The 25,814-nt window shown below is 54.5% G+C and overlaps 1 protein-coding gene across 4 annotated transcripts in view; it reads right to left on the bottom strand.

The window, feature by feature from the left end:
- Nucleotides 1-340: 340 nt before the first annotated feature.
- Nucleotides 341-25,814, bottom strand: part of LOC119110539 (neo-calmodulin) — a 249,042-nt gene continuing 223,568 nt past the window's right edge. For all 4 annotated transcript variants that reach the window (XM_037234403.1, XM_037234401.1, XM_037234402.1 and 1 more), the window contains 5 exons: nt 17,180-17,378; nt 13,980-14,081; nt 9,609-9,744; nt 3,735-3,883; nt 341-1,454 (listed from right to left, as the gene is read on the bottom strand). In XM_037234403.1, the coding sequence (XP_037090298.1) occupies nt 1,411-1,454; nt 3,735-3,883; nt 9,609-9,744; nt 13,980-14,081; nt 17,180-17,378 (630 nt within the window). In that variant the 3' untranslated portion in view covers nt 341-1,410. The remainder of the gene's footprint in view (nt 1,455-3,734; nt 3,884-9,608; nt 9,745-13,979; nt 14,082-17,179; nt 17,379-25,814) is intronic.

Here is a 25,814-nt window from a genome sequence, read left to right as displayed (position 1 = left end):
CGATCTGCTGCGATAGAAATTTACGAGCGGCTGGTGCGTCGGCGTGTACGGCAGCGGGGCAAAACCGCGCGTGCGCTGCACGACGGTGGACTGCCTGTTGATAGGTCACTTCAGCGCCGCTCGATTTCCCGGCCAGGGTGTCGCGGCGCCAGCAGCCACCTCAGCCGTCGTTTGACGTCAGCTGGTAATGTGGGGCCCGCGCCAGGCGGCGACCTGCAGCTGGCCTCGTAGCGGCGGAAAGGGGCGGGTCGCGGGACTAGATATAGCCAGCGCGGCTGTTCGGCCCCTCGCCGGGCCGCGCCGGTGGTGGTGGTGGTGGGGGGGGGGGGGGGGGGAAGGGGGCGACCAATCGGCACCAACTTTCCAGCAGTGACCAGCCGAACTTTGCACGATTCGCTAAGGCGGACAAGTGCGGCGATAGTTAGGTGGACTGAGGCCGAAAATGGACCGGCCGGGTGAGGGTGCAGCGGAGCCTGCGAAGATGGAGTTGGCCGCACTTCCCACATCAGGCCAGCACGACCGTCTAATTCCGGAACACAATGGGTGAGGATGTCGAGCAGGACTGATTATGAAATCCAAACAACGGGACATGAGACAAAGTTCAACAGAAGTCATTACGAAGACATTAGTCCCGCTTTATTCCCGCTGAAATTTCAAATACGTTCCCTGCCGACTAATTACATAAGCCTCGCCAAGGCTTCGGTGCGGCTTCCGCTGCCTTTGCGTGCCGCGGTCCTCTGGGACCGGCTTCCGAGTCCCCAGAAGCATTACGAGAAATGAAGTCCGCGGTGGCGCTCAGCAAGAGCCAGCTGAGGGCCATCGGCACCAGCTGGCCGCCTTTTAACACCAGATGAGCCGGGCTTACATCCGACGCCGACCAGGCTTACACCCGACGCCGACCACCGCTGGTGCAGAGTGAGACAATATCCAACCCCCGCCGCTCTCAACATCAGGCGACACGCTCGCCCAGACGGCGATAACAAACACACCTCGTCCACAAGCACGCGCCCACGCTCAGTCCGCGCCCATGCCGGGACCGTCTCGACTCCGTCGGCGGTGCAGCGCCTGTCGGCCGGCTCGCCGTTGCCCGTCTCGGCCTTGGGACACCCCGACAGCACCTCAGTCTGGCCCCACATGGGAACGAGCCGGGCCGAAGCCAACATCGAACGCACAACAACGACAGGGCGGGCCGGCCGGCCGGAGGTCACGTGACGGCGGCCGATGCGAAAACACGGCCTCCGGTGCCGACCACGTGGCCGGCTGAGCTGGCCGGCGCCGGGGCGCCGCTCGGTCGGCGTGGTCTGGGGTCAGGTCGCCGCCGCGTCAGGAGCCACGACCCCCGGAGTCGACAGCAGCAGACGGCGTCCGCAGGCACGTGCAGCATCACGTGAGGTCGCCCACAGCTCATCTCTACTTGCACGGCGAGCCGTGGTTCATCAGAACCCGCACGAACTCTGCCGGGCGAGGTGAGGTCAGACATCGCACTGGGGGAGGGGGAGCTGAGGTCAGTGGCCGGATCGCGAGGGAGTTGAGGTCAGTCACTGGACTGAGGGAGAGGGAAGGTGTGGTCAGGTGCCGATCACGGGAGAGCTGGGGTGGGGGTGGGGGTGGGTGGGGAGGGTCAGTCACTGAACTGAGAGGGGAGGTATGGTCAGGTGCCGATCACGGGAGAGCTGGGGGGGGGGGGGGGGGGTCAGTCACTGAAATGAGAGGGAGATATGATCAGGTGCCGATCACGGGAGAGCTGGGGGTGGGGGTGGGGGTGGGTGGGGAGGGTCAGTCACTGAACTGAGAGGGGAGGTATGGTCAGGTGCCGATCACGGGAGAGCTGGGGGGGGGGGGGGGGGGTCAGTCACTGAAATGAGAGGGAGATATGATCAGGTGCCGATCACGGGAGAGCTGGGGTCAGTCACTGAACTGAGAGGGGAGGTGTGGTCAGGTGCCGATCAAGGAAGAGCTGGGGTCAGTCACTGGACTGAGGGGAGAGGTGTGGTCAGCTGCCGGATTGCGGGGAGTTGAAGTCAGTCTTGGGGACTGGCGAGCTCTGGACTGGCCACTAGACTGGGACGGGGGTAGACACAGGACTGAGGATAGTCATGCACCCGTGGTGGCATCCTGGGATGGGAAATCATTCGTGGGGCACAACCTGTTTTTGACCAGGAGTGGATTGAGATGGGCACGACTTTTAAACGGGTATGACAATTTACAGCTCTCGTTACATGAATATGCAGTTTAACCTTCATGCGTCTAATTTTTTTTCTCCAACCAGATTCACAGCCAAAACGTCTGCACAGATTGCCGTGAAATCAGCACATATGATGGGTCCGGCCGTTGTGACGATCCAGATACATTCGAGACTGTCCGCTGTCGGTGTCGGGTCACTGTGCACACGAGAGGAGAGCGTATTTCGCACTTCTCAAAGGGACACTTCGCGCACATTTACGGGAAACAATATGCCTTAGGGCCATGCCGGTGGAAACATAATACAAAGCTCGAGCAGCGATAAATTTAGAGTCCCAAACGCACGCGAATCTTAGTGACACAAACTGAAAGCTCAGAAAAAAACTAATAACCCGTTGCCCATCACTGATACGCCAATCATGTCATGCAGATCAAGCGGTGCTATCGCGACACCGACGACATCCGCTCTCTCTGTATATATATATATATATATATATATATATATATATATATATATGTATACATATATCAGTATCTATCGCTGCGCGGGTAGTGTGCCTACGCGATCCGTGGGTATTGGACAGCTTATAAGTCCACAACATCCATTACATAACATTATTGGAACACATTTCAAACTATTGAGACGTGAGTGAGTGTTACGCCACGTGTGGCGTTCCTACCGGCGCCAGCGGTATCACCTCTTCGCACCCTGGAGCGGACGGAGCGTGCGTCTTGTCTTACGCGGAACCGGGCAGTTATCGTCAAACATTATTGGAATTTGTGCCGCCGTAAAGCCGATAAAAGAGGGACAACAGCTATTTTAAAGTCAATCTGTGCGAACGAGGTCATTGGTGCGACGCGTTGCCATGAAAAGCTGGAACACGGGGTGATCTGGGCACAGGGGTAATGTTGACCTGCAAAGCAAGGGGTAATGTAGATGATCTTTAAGGAAAGCACTGAGGCCGAAGGGTAGTAGGGAGAGGGACGTGCATAGGCCCCTCGGCCCTTTTTACAATTAACTCTCCTCAGGTAGCCAAATCCAACCTTCAAAACTTCAGTCATAAACAACCACCATTTTGCCTCTTCTGCGAGTTAAAATACGCTCTAGTTTAATTCATCAAAGGAACATATTCTGAAGCCTAACCCATGTATATAAATCCATTACGCTCTAGACCAGCCTAACATGCGAGGTCTAATGTGGCATATGATGGGTACATCAACGGTTACTTATAGAATCAAATAGAACTCTTACAAGCACGCGTCCTAGTCCATGTGAGGTGACCAATTTTTCAATGCAACCTAATTATAAGTCGTTTCACTTGAGGCTTTTACGGTTCGCTTTATTCTTCATTCCAATTATCGGTTTCAAACAAGAGTTGGTTCTGGTTCTACGTCTATGTTTAAGTCCAAATAAACATAACGGGCACAACTTCACCTATATTTACTGACCGCAGGGTGTTGGGCCAAGCTGCTCTCAAAAGTGCGTCGGGGCTAAACTTGACGACATCACCACAGCAAGATAAACAAACACCTCCACACAATGTACACCTCACCTTCATAATTTATCTTGCCATTGCCGTTCTTATCGGCTTCTCGGATCATGTCGTCCACCTCGTCGTTGCTCATCTTCTCCCCCATGGAGGTCATGATGTGCCGCAGCTCACCAACGGTCAGCAGGCCGTCCTCGTCCTTGTCAAACACCCTGGACCAGAGGGAATGACTGACTGCAGAAGCCGCACTGGACTCGTCACCACGCCATTCGTCCCACCACACCGCACGCGAGGTGGGACCGTGTCTCATGTGTGCGGGGAACACGAGGATTGGTGCCTCCAGCCCTGACCTGTGCGGGTGACCTGGCGGCTCGGTGCCTCCAGCCCTGACCTGTGCGGGTGACCAGGCGGCTCGGTGCCTCCAGTCCTGACCTGTTCGGGAGAACACGCGGCTTGGTGCCTCCAGTCGTGATCCGTTCGCGATTTGGCTTAAGCATCTGCAGCGTTGGTAATATGTTAGCATTAGCTATGTGTTGTTGCGCCCGCATGCGCAGGAATAAGGGAATAAAAACGTTAACGCTGTCCCATATTTTGTGGTTCCTGTGGGCACGCATTTTAATCATGAAACCCGCGCAACGGATCCGTCACGCGGTAGCCGCTAGGGGAGACATCTGATGCCTGCCATTTTGGAAACACGCCATCCATGTTTGCCGTCAATTTCTTCAACTCACATTTTTGGCGTAGGACGCACAGAATCTATGAGAGTGTCTCGTCACTGGGGCTTTACGACGACCTCAGCTGCTGAGGCTATGTGGCGTCGCCTGCCACTCACACTGGCAGGAAGTGGAAGGCACCGCGAGGAATCGAACCCCGTAACTCAGGTTTTCCAGACGCGCAGTGGTTAAGGCAGCGTTCACCACTACGTTATGGGAACCCCTTTGAGAGTGTCTAGACCTGAGGAAAATAGGCGTTGATTATTCCAGGGATTTTCGTACTGCATGCTGAAGGCAAGTACGCGAGAACACGCTCGTAGCACAATTTGAGGTCAAGTAGGATCGTTAAAGAACCGCATCGCTTAATAAGGGGTGAGAAATGACCATTTTGTATGCATGGATTTCTACTTAATCCCATACGCGAAAAGTAGCTGCAGTAATAGTCTCTCTGCCAGTGAAGCTCCCATTCTTCAGAGGCATTCAGAACCACACAGAGTTACAAAGTCACACAGAGTTACACGACCTTACAAGCCATCGAAGGAAAACTTTTGAACTCACCCATTGGTCGATTTGGAGAGACCCTCAAAGCTGCACAAGCGTAGTAACCAAGCCACTTTGGCTCTCCTAGCAGCATGTTATATATTTCTACGTAAGCAGTTCGCGGTATTGACATTGCAGGGTATCACATGGACGTGTAAGGATGGCAGCTCGACTGATAGCTATGTTAGCTGTGGTGAGCTCGCTGTCGTTTTGGTGCTAGACCAATCCGGACCGGCGGCTAGCCCATTCCGGACCGGCGGCTACACCAATGCGGACCGGCGGCTAGACCAATGGGGACCGGCGGCTAGCCCAGTCCGGACAGGCGGCTAGCCCAGTCCGGACCGACGGCTAGACCAATCCGGACCGGCGGCTAGATCAATGCGGACCGGCGGCTAGTCGGATAGCTGTGGGTTCAAAGTTATTAGCTAATAAGCTCATAATGAATGTATAGTCTCAGATTTGGTTTCACTCTTGGGTTTCAGTGAAAAACGTATTTGCTTAACACATAATGGCCTGAAATCAAGTTATGTTTACCTACCCCGGGATCCTCGGAGGAGAGTCAATTTCCCAAGATTTTGCCGGGCAGTGTGGTGACCTGAGCGTTGCCCGGGTAGCATCTCACTTCACTCTAAAAGTAGTAAATCTAAGGAAACAGCAATGAGATATCGTAGCAATTCTGAATTTGTTCCTACAATACAATATTGCGCTGTTCTCATTCTTGTAATAATGTTTACACTAGTCCTAGACGTCTGGTGGTGTTCTGATAGGACATATAATCATGTGGCGTGTTTCAAGCACGCATAATAAATTACGTGTGGTAAGAAATAGCCCCAGCGTACTTACTAAATCTAGCGCCAACCTGAATCTGCAAGTCATGGCCGAATGAATGACGGGGTGAATCTATAGACGTCCCAAATCCACGGCTCGAACCTGTGCAAATATATTTTTCGGTAGTTTTTAACTCCCGTGGTCAACTAGACGGATCGGTGGGCGGCTCCCCGCGGCTAGACGATCGATCAGTGGCTAACCAGCTAGCCGACTGGCCAAAAACCAGCCTTCTTTTAAAATGGTCATCAAGCAACGATGCATCGCCGAAGACAAAGGATTTGTCCGTACACGAATTTCACCAATTTCATTTCCATATTTCCCACCACATACACATGAATAATGCAGCAAATGAGTGATGAGCCCTACGGCTGGCCACTGTATACACATTCGTCTGCTCGTGGGTCTGGATATGACCAGCCATGACCAGTTTCCGCCATCAAACTTTCAGCCCGGCGGGAGAACCGGAAGCGACTTTGTAGCTGCTACTGCTGCAGAAACCCCGGAGATGATTTGGCCACTAAACCAAATCAGCGTCATCCAAGTTTACATCCCCAAGACGAAATGCCCACCCCCAGCACGCGTTGCGACAACCACGAAACTACGGACGGAAAGCCAACGGGAGCAGTTCCAGGAATCTCGTCCACCTGTTTCCGACTCGCAACATTTGTGAGCATCTGAGAACGGCGGCGAGCACACACCGAGTCCGCATCGACCCAGCAGAAGGATTCACGATGGCCCGGTTCGACAATCGATCTCGCTCCGGACACCTGTTGCCCCCCGGGCCTGGACACGGCTGCTCGCGTGTCCACTCCGCGGACAACGTGGCGTCGCCTCCGGCAGCACGCCCGCGGCTACTAATGACGTCCAGGAAGTGACGTCATCCCGGCGCGATTCAGCCGCCTTGGGCCGGCGCCGCCGGTCCATGACGCAAGGAGCTCTCCACCACGACAGCGCTGCGAGCTGACGTCCAGCGAGCTCGTAAGATATACCAAAAATCCGACTCACTGAATGAAAGGGTTCCAGATTCTCAGCTGTTCTGGGGAACAATGGAATCATTCAGAGCACGGGGTAACTCTCGGCTTCACTCTGCCGATTGAACCGGTGCACCGGTTCAGTTAAGTTAAGTTCAGTTCAGTTCTGTAAAACACACTCCACACCGCAGCGTGGACTGTGTTGAACTGTGATGGGCGTCGTATGATAGAAAATGTGTTTTACGCGTTAATCTCTTATCGTTGCATGATAACAAAGGCTTTCCACTCGTTGATCTTTCGTGTGACATATGGGAGAGTAGCGTTCCACATACTGCTCTGTTGCGTGCCGGTATGCTGGAAGGGGTGTTCCAGGTGATGATGTGGTAACATTTTCTAAAATTCTTCAACTAGCCATATCAGTTTTCTTACTGGGTTAGGTGTCTGTGAAACGTATGGGTAAACACAAATAATATATTTGGTTACGTTCTAGAGGAAACGTAAAATCAGCTTGCAAGCGTTGGAACAGGTTTCGCTGGATTCATCGATATATACATATGCACACACACACACACACACACACACACACACACACACACACACACACATATATATATATATATATATATATATATATATATATATATATATATATATATATATATATATATATATATATTATTGTCCGCAGTCGTCATAGGCATGTTTTTTGATACACCGTCTTCAAGGAAATTCTTGGCATGTTTTGATGCCGATTGAACTAGTCACCTTTGACAAACTCTAAAACAGCTAGCGACTTAAATTGGAGATCGACGGGCAGCATTTCAGTTTTTGAAAAAAGCTTGAAAGGCATCATTTCATTATTTGTTTTATACTTATTTCAATAAAAGCAATTCATTCAGCGGTCAACGTTTACACTTGGAATACGTCTATGCATGAGGGCTATATAAATGCGACTATGAATTTGTCAAAGAGTGCTACAATCTGTATGGGACTTCTCCTCAGATGACAGGAACGGCTCCCAAACTTTCCGAAATTTCGCATTGGACCTTGAGTGCTTGTGCTGTGAAGAAAGAGCTCTCGGCAGCCTTTTGTACCCTGATTTCAACTCTTGATCCATGGTGAAGTTTCTAGAAATATGCCGCTGAATGTGTCCAAGATCTGCGATAAACGGGTACGACAGTACGAATTTGTAGTAGTGCTATGGTCAGGCAGGGCTGGGTCACCCAGCTGACAAGTAGTTCCGCCTGCCGAGGAAGGACTTGCTGGAAAACTGATCGATAACACACACAATGTTGGACAGTGCCACCGGCGAAAACTTCTAGGAACCAGTATGAGTGCATTGTTGCTGTCAATTGGAGATGCAGCTGCATTCCCATTACCTGAAAACGCGTGATATATATATATATATATATATATGTGTCAAAGATCCTCAAAGAGTAAGAATAACAAACAAGTAATGGCCAAAACATCAGTCCCTGTCATACCTGTATCAACCTGTTAACGTTTCGCTACACTTGGGAATTCTCAGCAGAGCAAAACAGTGAGGAAACAAGGCTACATTTAGCAAACATCGCTAGGCCATATCGCATAAATGGCGCGCGATAAGTAAGTTCATGATCATGGTTCGCACATCCAGTACCACGAGCACAACACTTATCTGCACCCAAAGAGATGAGCTTGAAAAATGCATAATCACGCGATGAAATATCTTTTATGCACCATTCAATATCATTGATCTATGCGTGACACTAGCTCTGACATTGAAAATTATTACAGCGAAATAGAAAAATACAGCAATTGCCTCCATCTCATATATTAAGATCACTTCATAGTCACCAAAAGAAGCGGAAAATTGAATATCATGTGTCTAGCACATCTTCCGTAAATTACTAGGCACTTTTTATCCGGAGCCTAAACGACCTTTGGCTGTGTGATTTCGTTTTTTTCAACCTGACCTGTTTACGTGCAGATGAGTGTTGTGTCCGTTGTGTGAACCATGACCATCACGTCCTTTGAATTCAGGTTTTTCCTTTATAACTATATATATATATATATATATATATATATGTATGCAGAAGGCAACATTTTAGTACAGTGGAGCGGGAGCCCAACCAAAAGTCACAACCACCACCGCTAGGTCCGATGTACCACAGGGTCTGGTGTGCCACTGGGTCCGGTGTACCAGAGTCTGGTGTGCCACAGAGTCCAGTGTGCCATAGAGTCCGGTGTACCACAGGGTCCGCTGTGCCACAGAATCCGGTGTGCCAGAGTCCGACGTGCAACAATAACCGGTGTGCCACAGAGTCCCCTGTGCCACAGAGTCCGGTGTGCCACATAGTTCGGTGTGCCACAGTGTTCGCTTTGCTACAGGGCCCGGCGTGCCACGACAGGCTTCACGCCTGTGTCTCACTTTGTTTTCACGCATCGGTTGAATTCATCGACCTGCACACTAGACTACCGGTACCCATGACCTGGAATAACCTGGACGCCGACATCCCAACGTCGTGGTCGCGATCAGTGGGGGGGGGGGGGGGGGGGGGGAGTGTGAACCAGCGACAGGTGCCCCCCGCCCCCTGGCCAGGGAGAAGGTCCCCCGTGTCGTATCGGCTGTGGTCGCCGCTTCACGACACCCTGCTGAAGCGGACGAATGTTGACGGCGACGGTCATTGGCTCTTTGTCTCCGCTACGTCACAAGCCGTGATTTATACAGCTCCCGGCAGACAGACGACGTTTTGATGGGACTCGAATCGCACATCTGTGAGAAACGATACATGCTAACACTTGATGTTAACATGATGAAGAGGTAGTAGGTGACCCGATAGAAAGCAAAGGGCGTAGAGGTGAATTGGATGCATCCGTCATTATGCAAACACCATTTAGCTCACTTGAAGGCTTCTTTCAGTTCCTCTTCACTCTCCATGCCTGCCATCTTCTTAGCCATCATCTGTAAGAATTCGTTGAACTCTATTTGCCCCGTACCCTCTTGATCCACCGTTGATACCATTTTTTCTAGTTCAGTTTCTGTGAAAGGGAACACCCGAGTTGAGCCTTCTGCATCATCAGCAGGTAAGCTTGGTTTCACACGAGAAAGGCTCACGTAAAATCAACGATGATTGATGAGTCAAAACCTGCTACACGCACAACACATGCTACACGAGTACAACGTGCTCATACGCACGCGTACGTACAAAGCATGCTGCACGAGCGCCGTGAACTCCGATGTATTGGTTTATTTGGCTCTGTTCTAGGACACGTGACCATTGAGATATTTCCACAATCGTGTTCAATATTACTATTTTTTTAATGTTGGCAAGTGGCGATAACATGAGACGCCAATACAACAGACGGAGAGGTCGAAGTTCAACTGGACCAGACCAGCCGATCAATGCACAGATTTACCAATACTACAGGCCAAAACATCAGGTTCACTCGGACCGGATTTCACGCTCATCAAAAATTAAACAGCCGCAGTGGCGTCGCAGCAAAAATGTCCAGCGCTCCTGAGGCTTCCCAGAGAATCCACTTTTGTCGCACTGCCATCGCAACGCGCCACGTATTGTGCATCGAGCAGCAGCACAGGCAGTCGAGGCAGACTATACATGATAACACCATCACGAAGCCCGGACACCTAGCACAGGTAGATGTTGGAGGGCAGTCAGACCAGTGGGAGAGGGCCCGATTGCGCCGAGTGTGCAGCTTCGCAGCTATCGCGGCCTCTCCCAGCGGCGCCCAACGGCTGTCCTGAGCAGGAGGCCGTCACGGCCGGCGGCCAGAGCGGACCAGCGGTCAACTGGAGGCCGTCACAGCCGGCGGCCAGCGCGAACCAGCGGTCAGCTGTTGGCTGTCCTGAGCTGGAGGCCGCCACGGCCGGCGGCCAGAGCGGACCAGCAGTTAGCTGTCGGCTGTCCTGAGCTGGAGGCCGTCTCGGCCAGCGGCCAGCGCGGACCAGCGGTCAGTTACAGGCCGTCACGGCCGGCGGCCAGCGCGGACCAGAGGTCAGCCGTCGGCTGTCCTGAGCTGGAGGCCGTCATGGCCGGCGGCCAGCGCGGACCAGCGGTCAGCTGTCGGGCGAGTCGGTACAGACGAGCTAAGTTACGACCCTCTAACGCCGACGCCGGCCCATGGCGGGCCCAAATCAAGGCCGAGGCTCACCGAGACGTATTGATGACGCCATTAGCCGGCTGATCAGGCGGCGCCGTCGACAAACGACCTGGCCAAAATGACGCACGGCGGCGGCTGCTAACGGCGGGGAGGGACACACGGTGGTGGCTGCTAACGGCGGGAACGGACACAGTGGCGGCTGCTAACGGCGGGAACGGACACAAGGCGGCGGCTGCTAACGGCGGGGAGGGACGCACGGCGGCGGCTGCTAACGGTGGAGAGGGACGCACAGTGACGGCTGCTAGCGGTAGAAACGGACACAGCGGCGGCTGCCAACGGCGGGAAGGGACACAAGGCGGCGGCTGCTAACGGCGGAGAGGGACGCACGGCGGTGGCTGCTAACGGCGGAGAGGGACGTCATGAGACGGTCCTCAGCTCAGTTTAGCTCAGCTGCTCAGCTCAGCTCCTCAGCTCAGCTCGAGGCCGACCTGACGACACGTCAGACCGCGAAACAAAGGCACCAGCACCAGCTGCACACTGCACCAGCTGCACACTCCACACTGCACCAGCTGGCCACAAGCCTGGTGCGGAGAGACGACTGTTGAAGCGCTGCTTTGCAGATTAGGGGAGCCGTCTAGACGACGGAAGTGGGCCATTCTGACGCAAATAACATTTAACTGCTGCCATCTTAACAAAGATCGGTTTTGGTTTAGGACGCTCTGCTCTCAGCTCAAGGTATGTCTCCCTCCCTCCACCAGACGCCACTTTTGGTAGTGAACCTACTTGCTCGTGCAAATATCGACAAATATCTGCATCACCGTCCGATAAGCATGAATATTTCAGAAAAAATACCGCCTTTTATCTCTGTTGAGTGCTTGTAACTCTGCCTTGTGCTCTCATAGCGTCTCTAAATAAAGCGCCGTTCCAGAGAACAGGGTCCAATCAGGAAACATCAGTGTTTGAACTAGCACCGCTTTACGCCCATAAATGAGAGCTAAAGTACGGCCTGAGCTCGAGGTCTGGTTTATGTCCAGGTCTATGAATAGCTGAACTGGGGTCAGCTGCCCAGTGCCCATATAGTCTCATGGGTGCCTCAGAAACCCACAACGGGATCAATGTTAGTGATTCCAACTCACTTCGCACAGCGATTCTGACAAGTGATCGAAGTGGAGCAATAATCAAATATTTTTGACAAAGTACTATCCATCCACCACTTACAGAGCGCCCATACATCAATTAGAGTAGACCGAGAACGCGAAGAATTCCTCTCACGCAGATGTACTCTTGTGAACTTGTCCGCTGCGACGTTGGTCACACTGACGGTATACGTCCGAACTGATGTCCAGCATACGCCGGTCACAGCGTGATGTCCAGCATACGCCGGTCACAGCGTGATGTCCAGCATACGCCGGTCACAGCGTGATGTCCAGCATACGCCGGTCACAGCGTGATGTCCAGCATACGCCGGTCACAACCTGGCGTCCAGCATACACCGGTCACAGCGTGACGTCCAGAGCGCGCCGGTCACAGCGTGACGTCCAGAGCGCGCCGGTCACAGCGTGACGTCCAGCGTAGGCCGGTCACAGCGTGACGTCCAGCGTAGGCCGGTCACAGCGTGACGTCCAGCGTAGGCCGGTCACAGCGTGACGTCCAGCGTAGGCCGGTCACAGCGTGACGTCCAGCGTGCGCCGGTCACAGCGTGACGTCCAGCGTGCGCCGGTCACAGCGTGACGTCCAGCGTAGCGCCGGTCACAGCGTGACGTCCAGCGTAGGCCGGTCACAGCGTGACGTCCAGCGTAGGCCGGTCACAGCGTGACGTCCAGCGTAGGCCGGTCACAGCGTGACGTCCAGCGTAGGCCGGTCACAGCGTGACGTCCAGCGTGCGCCGGTCACAGCGTGACGTCCAGCGTGCGCCGGTCACAGCGTGACGTCCAGCGTAGGCCGGTCACAGCGTGACGTCCAGCGTAGGCCGGTCACAGCGTGACGTCCAGCGTGCGCCGGTCACAGCGTGACGTCCAGCGTAGGCCGGTCACAGCGTGACGTCCAGCGTAGGCCGGTCACAGCGTGACGTCCAGCGTAGGCCGGTCACAGCGTGACGTCCAGCGTAGGCCGGTCACAGCGTGACGTCCAGCGTGCGCCGGTCACAGCGTGACGTCCAGCGTGCGCCGGTCACAGCGTGACGTCCAGCGTGCGCCGGTCACAGCGTGACGACCAGCGTGCGCCGGTCACAGCGTGACGACCAGCGTGCGCCGGTCACAGCGTGACGTCCAGCATACGCCGGTCCACGGCGTAACGTCCAGCATGCGCGGGTTCACGGCGTGATTGCTCCAGACCAATTTGTAACGTCAATAAGAGTTCAAGACCAACACGTGACCTCAGCCAGCCAGGAAAGGAGCTCCAGGGCATCAGTGACGGTCGGCTGCCCCGTGCAGCGCCCATTGCAGCACTGCTGCAAAACCCATGGCAGAGGCTTCACACTGCAGCACCGCTGGAGAACCCTCTGCAGAAGCTTCACTCTGCAGCACTGCTGCAGAACCCACGACAGAGACTTCTCCCATTAGAGGACAGCGGCACTATCTTCTGGCGCATCAAATCCCTGTTCGTATAGCACACATTCTGCTAAGCCTCGCCCATGGTATAAACGCAGTCCTGCTGCTAATGCAAACGCAATCAAGTCGTCGGCAACGACACAAAGTCAATTTTGCAGAGCTTCATTAACAAGATGATCGTGGTCACGTGGTTACAGCATCGATTCCCTATCCCTGCCAATCAACTGCGGTCCTAACGAGACATTTGATCCAAGGCAAATGCGGCCTGTGTGCCCGTTTACGGCTGATCGCCCCACTACCGCGCGCTGCACCGGCCTGTATATCGGTTCACTTTCACCGTGATCGTGTTCTTTGCAAGTGGACTCCATCGCTTGTTTAAATGTCGTACAGGTTTATGTAAAGGGCTCTATGAATGACTCATTTTGAGTTTCGACAATATCCCCGCAACACGGAGCACCAGTTTTACGTGAGCTTCCTCAGTTGTCGGCATTCTTAGTCGGAGTCATTTGCCCAGCAGTGGCCTCAGCACGCTGCTGACCACTGGCGGACCCCTGACCAGCAAACCCCTGACCAGCGCTGGCCCGAGACCGGCGGTCCTCGGCTCACCTGTCGGCCGCTGGCCCAGCGTCTTCATCATGACGCCCAGCTCGTTCATGTTGATCACCCCATCCTCGTCCTTGTCGAACAGCATGAACGCCTCCTTGAACTCTGCAACGACGGCAGAGCGGCGGCGGTCGGCCGCGTGTCCCCGGCGCCAGAGGGGAGGGGGGAGGGACCGCCAACCGACCAGCCGTGAACGACGGATGTCCTTCATCGGCCGGCGCCCGAAATACCCGGAACGGCGGCGCCCGGCCGGCAGCAGGGGGGCCGTCGACGCCGATGAATCGTCGTCGACGAGACGCGACGACCGGCCTGCGTTCGTCTGCCATTGGGACGGTGCCACCACGGCTAACGCTGAGCCACGGCGACAATGCGGTCGGCGCACGGGTGAAATTGGCGGACGCCACCAAGCGGCACGAGAGGGCGCGGGCGACGACGATGCATTACCGCTTTCAGCGTTACTTACGTCAATAAGACCGTCAGAAAACGAATGGAATGCGAACAACGTACACATTTTTAAACCCTCTGAGATGAGGGCCTCACAGCGCAGACGAGGCAGTTTGGTCTGGATTTATTATCACTTTGAAGTTAAAGCATTATGAACGATGCAATTACATGTCGAGCTAGAACGCAAAACCACTTCTAGTCGCCGCGTCCGCGGTTTACGACGGTGGGCGGTACTAGAATATAAACAGACTGCGTACTGGGGTGTAGCATATCTTTTCCATAGTAAGCACCCTCGTTTACAAAAAGATTCCAGTTAAACAGGGTCCCAAACGAATAGGAATTCATGGCGGTAGAATTGCAAAGGGGCTTTCGGGAAGTCTGCACCTGCACAAAACTCCGGCACTGGGAAAATAAATAACGAAAGCAACACCGTTCACCTGCGATGACTTGTCCCAAACGAGATCAAACTAGTTTGTGGACCGCCTAGCCAAAATAACCACAAAGGGCAATCACAATTCGGGTCCATGATCTTTCAAATCTGTTTACATTAGTGAGCCGTTGTCCCCCGTGTCTAGTGGTTATCAACATTACTTACATAATCCAGAGCTGTGCCGGCTCAGAGGCCGGTGATTGCTGTGATCTGTGAGTGACCGGTGTCAAGGGAAACCAAGTCGCCGGGCGACAGGGTAATATCGTGCCTGCTTAGTCCATCTGTCATAGCAAAAACCTGAGGAGGATCTGAGGGCGCCCGGCCGGCGCTGACGCGTGTAATTGCATTCAGTTCTCAGAGCTGGCTGTTCGCAGCCATTCACGGGCCATCTGAAACAGTCGGCAGAGCGGACCCGGCAACGTGGCTGCGGTCTTCTTGTCGTCCGCGACGTAACAACACGGCTCAAGGTAGTCTGGGCCAGAACTGGGACCACACAACGGCTTCAGACGGTCCGGGTCAGGACTGGACTGGTGCCAGACAGCAGTGCGTCCTGCTTGGCCCAGTCAGCCTGGGTCAGCCCGCTGATCCAGACAGCGATGTGTCCTGCTTGACCCAGTCAGCTTGGGTCAGCCGCTGATCCCATCACGTGACGTTCATGATCCGGCCAGCAGTGAGCGCCAGCGGTGGCGAGCCTAACTACCAGCGAGAGGGCCGTCGAGGCCCCGATCGCAGCCCGGTCATTCACAAACTTGCGGCTAAGGCCGGCTGGGTCAGCCGGCTGGGCCGTAACGATGCCCCTTGGGGGCCGTCTCTCTGTTCCGGGGCCCCGGGGCCAGGTGGTAGCCAGGATACCACTCGGGGGCCATTTCTCTCTCCCGGGGCCCCGGGGCCAGGTGGTAGCCAGGATACCTCTCGGGGACCATCTCTCTCTCCCGGGCCCCGGGACCAGGTGGTAGCCAGGATACCTCTCGGGTGCCATCTCTCTCTCCCGGGGCCCCGGGGCCAGGTGGTAGCCAGGATACCTCTCGGGGGCCATCTCTCTCTCCCGGGGCCCCGGGGCCAGGTGGTAGTCAGGTGCGCCGGTCAGGAGCCAGTCCTGCCCGCATCCAGACGCCGGGCCGCAGCAGGACGGCTCGGACCGCCAGATCGGCGCACTCTCAGCTGTTGGGAACTTGAGTTGGTCCTCTGGCGGCGCGTCTTATCGTGATGCGTCCTCGTGACGCCACCCTCAACCGCTGCCTCCCGGCGATCGGTGGCAGGCGGCTGAGTCAGGCGGAGGGGGGGGGGGGGGGGGGGGGAGGGGCGGAGTGGCCGCAGTGGCCGCGGCGCTGACAGCGAGTGACGCACCGCTGGCGGCAGCCCAATTAGTGCCGCACAGCCCCCGCCTCCGTCGCGTGGCAGCGAGCGACGCACCTGGCCGTCAGCTCCTCCGAGGACGGCGCCGACAGCTGGGCGAGATGAGGACAGGCCAACACACGCGGGGGCTCGAGGTGAGCGAAGTTACTCCGTTGCAGCGGAATACCGCTGGCGCGCTTTCCACGCTGAGCCTGCTCCCTCCATTGATTGACCTGAGGAGGCCTCCTGGTCCTAAAGTGACCGCTCACAGGCCTCTTACCAATCACAGCTGCGACTTTCTACCGGTCCGCGATGAACTCGTCTGGCCCTGCCACGGGGGTCCTTCAGCGGGGCTCGAATGGTCCTCCACTGGGCCGAGCGCGCCGCGCACGAGCGATTGATCCAATCATTCTGGGCTCTTGACGTGATGCCGCGCGGGGTTCGGTCTTCTGCGGGGCACATGGGCTTCTTTAGCGACGGACGGAAAACACGGAGCGTACAACTGTCACTCAGACAGAGAAAAGTTTTGGGAGAAACTTGGTGCCCGGCGACAGCCAAGGAAGCGCGACGTATTTTTAGCGCGCTTCCAAGGCCGTGGCGCCGCGTACAAAGCCCAACTTGCGGCACTCACTCTAACCCCGTTTGGCACTAGCGATGCCAACAACTGGGGGCCCCTTCCCAGAAAACCGATACGGTGAATGCTGAGGGCGATTTTTAGCGTTCGGTAATGTCTACGTCACTGTGGTGTGCTCGAATTGCGTGACCCTAGGTCACATCGGCAGCGTTATCGTTGATGCCGTTGGTCACGTGACACCTGACGAGACCAGATCCGGCCGGGCCAGCCAGCCCCCGATATTCTGAGAAGTCGGACCTGGAGCTGCTTAATTCTGGCGGCATCGCCGTCGTCCGTCTTCATGGGTTCATATCATACCCAGCGGATCACCCGTCACCCATCCTGACAGGCTTGCCCCCCTCCCCCCCCCCGCCTCCATACCTGCCACCAGCTCCTCAGTTAGGCCGTACTCCACCAAGTCGATGGTGACGATCAGATCATACTGCTGGTGACGACCCTTCTTGCCCTTCTTGCCCTTTCCGCCCTTGCCGTTGCCCTTCTGCGAGCCCTTTTGGGGCAGCGCCTTGGATGACTGTGAGCCCTTGCCAACAGGCTCAATCGACCCCGCCTTGGAGCGAGCCTGGAAACACGAGGGCACGGGGTCACTGGCCGGTCACCGCCGCTCGTCCGAACACGGGGGGACGGGGTCACTGACCGGTCACCGCCGTTTGTCCGAACACGGGGGACGGGGTCACTGGCCGGTCATTTCGTCCATTCGAACCAATCCGGTCGTCGCAAGCACAACCACTTTCCAGCTCACTGGCACGCGGTAGCACAAGGCACCAGAGCTGGGCGTGAGGATCATTGTACACCACATGGTCGTACCAAACAGATTTTACCAGTTCCGCTTCGGCGCGTCGGTCGTAGTTCGAACATGGCGCAAAACGACATGCTAAAACGAGGTGGGCAAGTCATAAAACCGAAGCCGAAGTGACAATTTCAGCCGATCGCATCACTGGAAGTTAGGCTTTGAGCGAACAATCGTAGCACTCATGTAAACTTTTAATGCCCGCTGCGGCATTCCCCGTGATGGCGAGTACACCACCGGGGTTTCGTTTACAGCAGCAGAGTGCACCACCAGTGTAATGCCATGAGGTCATCAAGGAGCCACATAAGTTTGCAATGCGACAAAATATGGAGGCGCACGGCCCCAGCGAGCTAGCTCCCTGTTGGGACGCCGCGATCCATTACGGGCCTTGTTTAACGGGGGCCAGAGGTGCAGCACATGATGAACAAATGGAGGAAGCGAGGCCCAGCCAGGAAGTCCTGTGCTGGGTTCCTGTGAGACATTACACGTCTTGCTTTAACGGGAATGATGAATGAATCACCTGATGAAGCTTGCAGGATAGCAAGCCCGGCGTCAGGCTCGTCTGCAGGGGTGCTGTGAGCCGTTGCAGTTTTCAGAGCCATATGACATATATATATATATATATATATATATATATATAACTGCATCAAAATCACTAAAGCAGATATGGCCTATGATTCACCAAAACAATGAAGGATATAACTCGAACAATGGAGCAACTCACAAGGAAATGATTGAATATACATTTGGCCATTTCATTTTTATAGTCAGTGTTTATCAGCTTAGCAAAGCGACTCCGCGACGGCCCACACACACACAATTTTCAAAATCACGTAATGTCCCACACTTGCTAATGTCGTGCAAATGACATGTAGAGCTGCTGGGCGCGGGAAGAGAAGGCATGAATCGCTAGCTCGCAGACCACACTGGTTGTGTGAGACACAAATCTAAATACCGGAAAATTTTCAACATACTTGACGGGTAGCGCGGGTTGGACTTTTTGTGTTTTCACCTGCACTTCCAAACTTGACATTTCACGCTCCATATATATATATATATATATATATATATATATATATATATACACACACACACACACACATATATATATATACATACATATATATATATATATATACATATACACGTTCACACAATACATATCAGCATGGAAGAATACAGTAGCTGTGAAGCCTGCAATACCGCGGACCAGGAACACTCATCCTCTGCTATTGTAGCGGTCCCCATAAGTGCGTTTACAAGCGGCCGGAGCGCGCAGCTGTCGCACCAGACGCCTGCGTGGCCGATTACGGCGCGCCGTTTGGCGGGATTTCGCCGGGAGCGGGGCTGGTCGGGACGGCCCGACACGGTCGGTCGCGCGGGGATCGGCCGGTGCGTGCGGGAGCGCTCAGGGACGGCGAGATCGGCCGGCACGTGTGAGAGGTGGGCCCGCGTCAGATGGGCCCTGCTATCGTGTGAACGGATCTACGGGCTGCGGTGAGACGAGTAAAGACCAGTGAACTGTCGGCAAGCAGAGCAACTGAACGCTGGTGATCGCTGGCTGGCGACCAACTGATGCTGCTCGACTCGACCCATGTGTGTAGGAGAGGCAGAGGGACAGCTCATTTCGGACTCGTAACGGCGCGACGGTACGTGATGATGCTACCTTACGAAGCCTGTTTTCTGTGGACCTTTTCTATGCGTGATAAGACAACGGGAGTCCGAAACGGAAGTTTGCTGCGGTGGGGCTAAACTAAGGGGTAAGCCTCACTAATACAATGGGGGGGGGGATGCCTCTTTAATGAGGACTAATCCGCTCTATGAAAAGTCGACTTGTTCTAACCAAGACCTAAAAATAAAGCCTCTAAATAATTTAACACAAGCGATAGACTATCACGAGTCAAAACTATGTAGATACCCTGAGAAATGAGACCAATTACAAGAATGCTTTTAGGCAATATTGCCACTAGTTGGATAAAATTGGATTTTTATCTATCAAAATATATCAGCTCAACCTTTCACTGCCCTACGCCTGAAGCCAATTCTACAGAAATGTACACTGGTCTCGACGGAAGGACGCCAAAAGCTTACAGAGACTTCTTGCAGAATCAACTCTTTTAGAAAAGTCGTATAGGCCCACAGCAAAACACGAATAGCATTTTAGCATCGGAGAGGAACGTAACTCACGTTGCCGAGCAGAAGTTCCTAATGTGGTGCTCGCGATCTTAACAGTTCTCAATCATAGCAAACGAGAGAATGAGCCATTCAAGCGCCGTATTCAGTCGGACCCCGCGAGCGGCAAGCCAAACAGCTGCCTCATCACAGGAGCTGGCCCCTGATCTTCTGCAGAACTGAAGGTCACGTATCAAGGTCAGGTATCAGCTTCTCGGTGCTGTGCGTAGTACATTGCGCTTAGTGTGGATACTACACAAGTTTGGATTGCCAACATAATGCTATTTGTAAGTATTTTGTTCATTTGCCATCTATTGTTACTTTTTACGTTAGTTGGTCAAACCAAAATAATGATATACGAATATGTTACACAGCTAAACAGCATAACATATCACAACATATCTTACCTTAAAACACACCAAACATCTCAACAATGCAGTTTAAGTAAGGTGGTATCAAGTTATTCATATTTTGAATTCCCATGTTACACCACGGTGACGAAACCAAGGGGGCCGTGGGCGTCATTTGCCCCCCCCCCCCCCCTCCTCTCCTTATCACGGAAAATTGTCGATGCGAACCTCCGGCTCCTGACCAACTGGCGTCTCATCGGACACCTCTGATGTCGGCTAGCCGCTTCATAAACACATCCTGACGTAACTGCTACCACACCACCCTACACACACACACACACACACACACACACACACACACGGAGGCGGCTAGCCGACACCTCTGATGTCGGCTAGCCGCCTCATAAACACATCCTGACGTAACTGCTACCACACCACCCTACACACACACACACACACACACACACGGAGGCGGCCAGCCGACACCTCTGATGTCGGCTAGCCGCCTCATAAACACATCCTGACGTAACTGCTACCACACCACCCCACACACACACACACACACATATATATATATATATATATATATATACATATATATACATACATATTTATAGGCATATATGTATATATGCATATATATATACATATATATATATACATATATATATATATATATATATATATATATATATGTATGCTGGGTTATTTTTGTCTTTTTATCATGTGAAAAAGAGCAAACAAACCCAGACGCACAAGCAGACAGGAGTTCTGATTGCCCGCAGATCTTCCCCAAAGTTCCCCCTCTGCCATCGCCATATGAGTCATGTGTGTCACCAAACATCGCCCGTGTATAGGATAATGCAGAAAAGAGGCGGTGACACTGTGATATGCTTGTTGGATGAGGTCGGCACAATCTTAGGCACATGAGGAATCCCAGCATTACACTTGTTTTGTGCACTTACGCTTTCTTAACGGTTTAGGAATTAATCATCAGAGGTTTTAAAGATCACGTCATGTGACAAACAAATATGCCGCTCGAAAATCCCATGTACTTCGCTTATTTTACCCGACTAACTCTGAATCGTAGAAATGTTTCAAGGCAAGTTGATCGTATTTCGGTCATTTACATTAAAACCTGTCGCGCATGTTTTACATTACACTGGGATGGATGGCGTCCTGCTTCCACGCTAGTTTATCTCCGATTGTTTTTTATTTTCTGGCACCGACTGCGTTTTTTTGGCGTAATTAATGGTTTATACCACTAACATTTGTTTGAGACATCTTCCGAGCTGATCCGTTGGTTAGGTTCTGAATAACAAGGGGAGGAGGGTGCGAGGGGGGGGGGGGGCGGAGAAAGCCTCCGCGCAGGTCTACATAAATCGCCGGATGCCTCAGAGGGCCCAGTGTTATCAGTTTAACAAGAAGGAACAAATTGGTACCGTGTTCACTTCCCACCGCTTCCCACCCATCGTTAGCAGGGTGCAGGTCATGCAGGACGAATCTGTGTGCTGCTCCGCGAGCGGTGAACGTACGGGTCTCCGCTGAGCGGCGCCAGCGTCGCCGTCGGCCGGCGGCGGTACGGCCCAGCCGGGCTCATCCGGGCTAGCCGACCGGTTGCCCTGCCTCTTCAGCCGCTGCTCCAGCTTGAGGTCGAGTCTACTGCGCGTATGGCGCATCAGTGATCCCAGCACGCCGGCCATGCTGTCGCCGGGCCCGCGACACCGAGACAGACACACTGGACCGGACACTGGGCTGGACCGGACACCGAGCCCGTGCTGAAGCTGCGCACACACCGGGCGGCCAGCTGCAGGGCAGGACATCTTATCTGAGGCACAGCGATCTGGGCCGGACGGCGGCCGCCACTGGGCTAGTTGTAGCCGTTGTCATTTGAGTTACTAACTGGCGTAGCTGGGGTGGAGCGAATCTGCTGGGAAAAGGTTGCGGGACAAGCCGAGCAAACCTCTGGGAACGCAGAGGGCTTCAGTTAAAGAGGACGGGAGAACGGCCCATTGGGCCGTTTGGTGAGGCAAGACTGTGACAGCTCTAAGCCCAGCCAGACATGGTAAGACTCTCACCTGACCCTGACACCCGAGTGGGCTGCGTATCGTCTCTCGGCTCTTGTCACTCTTCAGAACATCAGCAGCCCTAATTGGTTCCACTCTCCCACGGAGATAGAGGCAATTTACATCGCAAGGGTTCTTAGTCCCGAGGCAGTAGCTTCTCGGACGAAGTAGTGCCTTCATTTATCTCTTATCAATCAATGTGAGTGATCTCAATTTGGTAGTTCCAAATGGTACATCGTTTTAAACATGCGGGTCACATTATTACCTTGTCGTTTCCAGCATGACTTTATCTAATCAAGTTTCGAATACGTCCCTCAATTTGGCGTAAATAAGCGACAGTCATGAAGTGAAAAGGCGGAAAAGTAGGCAACGAGCGTCACAGACGGAATAATTCATCGTTTTAATTAAGGTAAAGCGATTTCAAACGACAGATGTTTTGGCCAACGCTTTCATAATCTACTGACGGTTGCACGTTTGCGAGTAATACGCGTGCGAATGTCCTTATGGCTATTATTTCAGTGACAACAGCCGATCCCGGACATTCGAATGCCTCCACACAATGACGTCATGTTTAGTCTCTTACTGGCAGTGTCCAACTCACCGAAGGCTAAATACGGGCGGGGACAGGAGAAAATAACATGTCACAACAGGCCGGCTGACGAGCACATCTGCCTAACGCACCCCTGCCTTTGTCTCGTGGCGGTTGTGGGTGGAATGTAGTCACCCTAGTATTGCCGCCCTTGGAGCAAGGGCCGCTCAGCCGCGTGGTCAGAGTGGCGAGGATGGGTAAATAAAACGCTGACGAGACCCAGAACAGGAAACTCCTGATACACATCCGAGGTCCCGGCCCAACCGACACACGCCACCCGCGGCACAGCTGACAAGCACCAGCCGCGGCACACGCACTACCCACGGCACAACTGACACATACCACCCACGGCACAGCTGACATACACCAGTCGCGACAGAGCTGACACACTCCATCCACGACACAGGTGACACACAAAAGCCGCGGCCCAGCTGACACACACAAGCCGCGGCACGGTTGACACCAGCACAAGCTGCAGCCCCGCTGACAGACACACAAGCCGCGACACAGCTGACACAACAAACCGCGGCACAGCTGATGCACACAAGCCGCGGCACAATTGACACACACAAACCGCGGTATAGATGACAGACGGAAGACCACCCGGCACACGCCACCCGAGGTGCGGAAGACCCCCGACACACGTCGCCCGGGGTGCGGAAGACCCCCCGGTACACGCCACCCGAGGTGCGGAAGACCCCCCGGCACACGACCCCTCCCCCCGAGGTGCGGAAGACCACCCGGCACACGTCACCCGAGGTGCGGAAGACCCCTCGGCACACGCCACCCGAGGTGCGGAAGACCACCCGACACACGTCACCCGAGGTGCGGAAGACCCCCCGGCACACGCCACCCGAGGTGCGGAAGACCACCCGACACACACCAGCGTTGCCGTGGTACTGGCACACAGCAGCCGTGTCGTGGTACTGAGCAGAATGGGGCTCGTGTGCTGCACCATATTAGTGAAATTGGCCAGAGTCGTGTTCCGCCGAGCTCAAGTCGCGTACCGTGGCTGGCCCGGGCTGGGGTGGCACGAGCCCGTCGGTCGGCACGAAACGGCCCCAAAGGGCCAACTGTTACAGCGCCTGTACACGTGGATTTCAGGTGTGGTCTTCACTGACGTTGTTAATCAGCTGGCGCCAAGTGTGACATTGGTGCCCTTGCCAGGTGTGATAATAACCCCACCAGGGATTACCATGCCAGGTCATGGCACCCCCGCCTGGTAATGCCTGGGTCACGAAAAATGTGAATACACCATTCGCTTGTACCGATGTGACCCGACACCGAGCTTGCGAAAGCCATCAACAAGTGGAGCGCGCGGCTGGAGGTAGGTAACGGCCATGAAACATGGTCCTTTGATGAGGACAATGTCATAAAGCAATGCCAGGTTTGTTTTGCAGGTTTGGAAGGCTGGTCCAAAACTGCATCCACGCCAAACCCGTTAAGTATCATACGAATGCATGGGATGGTATAGTTGCTGCCCTGCAGCCACCGCGCTGCGGACGACCCCTCATGAAAAAACAATATATATGCATTCCGAGTGACGGAATGCACCACAGACGACGGCGAGCCACTCCTCGGAGCCCAGCTCCAGCCACTCGTTGGAGCCCAACACCAGCCATTCGTTGGGGCCCAGCTCCAGCCATTCGTCGGAGCCCAGCTCCGGTCATTCGTCGGGGCCCAGCTCCAGCCACTCGTTTGAGCCCAACACCAGCCATTCGTTGGGGCCCAGCTCCGGCCATTTGTCGGAGCCCAGCTCCGGTCATTCGTCGGGGCCCAGCTCCAGCCACTCGTTTGAGCCCAGCTCCGGCCACTCGTCGGAGCCCAGCTCCAGCCACTCCTCGGAGCCCAGCTCCAGCCACTCGTTTGAGCCCAACACCAGCCATTCGTTGGGGGCCAGCTCCGGTCATTCGTCGGGGCTCAGCTCCAGCCACTCGTCGGAGCCCAGCTCCAGCCACTCGCTTGAGCCCAACACCAGCCACTCGTTGGGGCCTAGCTCCAGCCACTCGTTTGAGCCCAACACCAGCCATTCGTTGGGGGCCAGCTCCAGCCATTCGTCGGAGCCCAGCTCCGGTCATTCGTCGGGGCTCAGCTCCAGCCACTCGTTGGAGCCCAACACCAGCCATTCGTTGGGGCCCAGCTCCGGCCACTCGTCGGAGCCCAGCTCCAGCCACTCGTTGGAGCCCAGCTCCGGCCACTCGTCGGAGCCCAGCTCCAGCCACTCGTCGGAGCCCAGCTCCAACCACTCGGACGCCACTCAATTCCGTGGACACGGCCGAGACGTGACGGCCCGGTGATTGACCGGGCGCGTGCGTGCACCAGCCCAGGAGGGCCACGGCGTTCTCATCATCTAATGAGGCGCCCGGTCTGAGGGCACCGCGCGCCGGAACCGCTCAGGTCACGCCACCCTGCCTGGTAATGCACGGTCGCCGCTAGAGGCGCCAAAGGGTATTCGGGCCATTCAATCACAGCTCGAGCTCATACCATTGCTGATACTGGCCTCCTGGGCGTGAGATAGAATCTCTGCAGCTCAGAGTGATTTGATTTGCAAATGTCTAATTATACGTGACGCGTCGTTTGGAAAATGGTTCCACAAGCCAGATGACGAAACTTGGAAGGGATACAAATGTTGATTGGCATCTAAACCAAGGTGGGAACATTTCAGATATCGGTTACAATGTGCGCTTCCACAGTCTGCCTTCGGAGTTGCTGCGGGACCAAATGCTGTGCCATTTTAGAGGCGTCTTCAAGGGGACCAGTACGCATCGGGACCAGCGCTACTAAAGTCACGCTGCCTGGAAATTGCCGCGGCATCGACGGGCCAGCGAAAAGCAGCGTTTGCGTTGGTGTTTGGATCGCCCCCATCGGCGAAAGTGCGAACGTTTCTCTTAGTCCTCCCTCGCTTGCGGAAGTCTTGTAACCTGCGCCCAACGGAGGAGGCCTCAGCAGTCCCTCTCTGGGTTCCAGATAAATAAGCAAGCTAGAACCACGGAATAAATGACATTGGAAGGCTATTGACAAACTTCATCAC

The sequence above is a fragment of the Pollicipes pollicipes genome, unplaced genomic scaffold (assembly GCF_011947565.3).
Source record: "Pollicipes pollicipes isolate AB1234 unplaced genomic scaffold, Ppol_2.1 Scaffold_7231;HRSCAF=8579_pilon_pilon_pilon, whole genome shotgun sequence".
Classification (NCBI taxonomy): domain Eukaryota; kingdom Metazoa; phylum Arthropoda; class Thecostraca; order Pollicipedomorpha; family Pollicipedidae; genus Pollicipes; species Pollicipes pollicipes.
The sequence above is the reverse complement of the archived record's forward strand: the minus strand, read 5'-3'. Positions and strand labels throughout refer to the sequence as shown.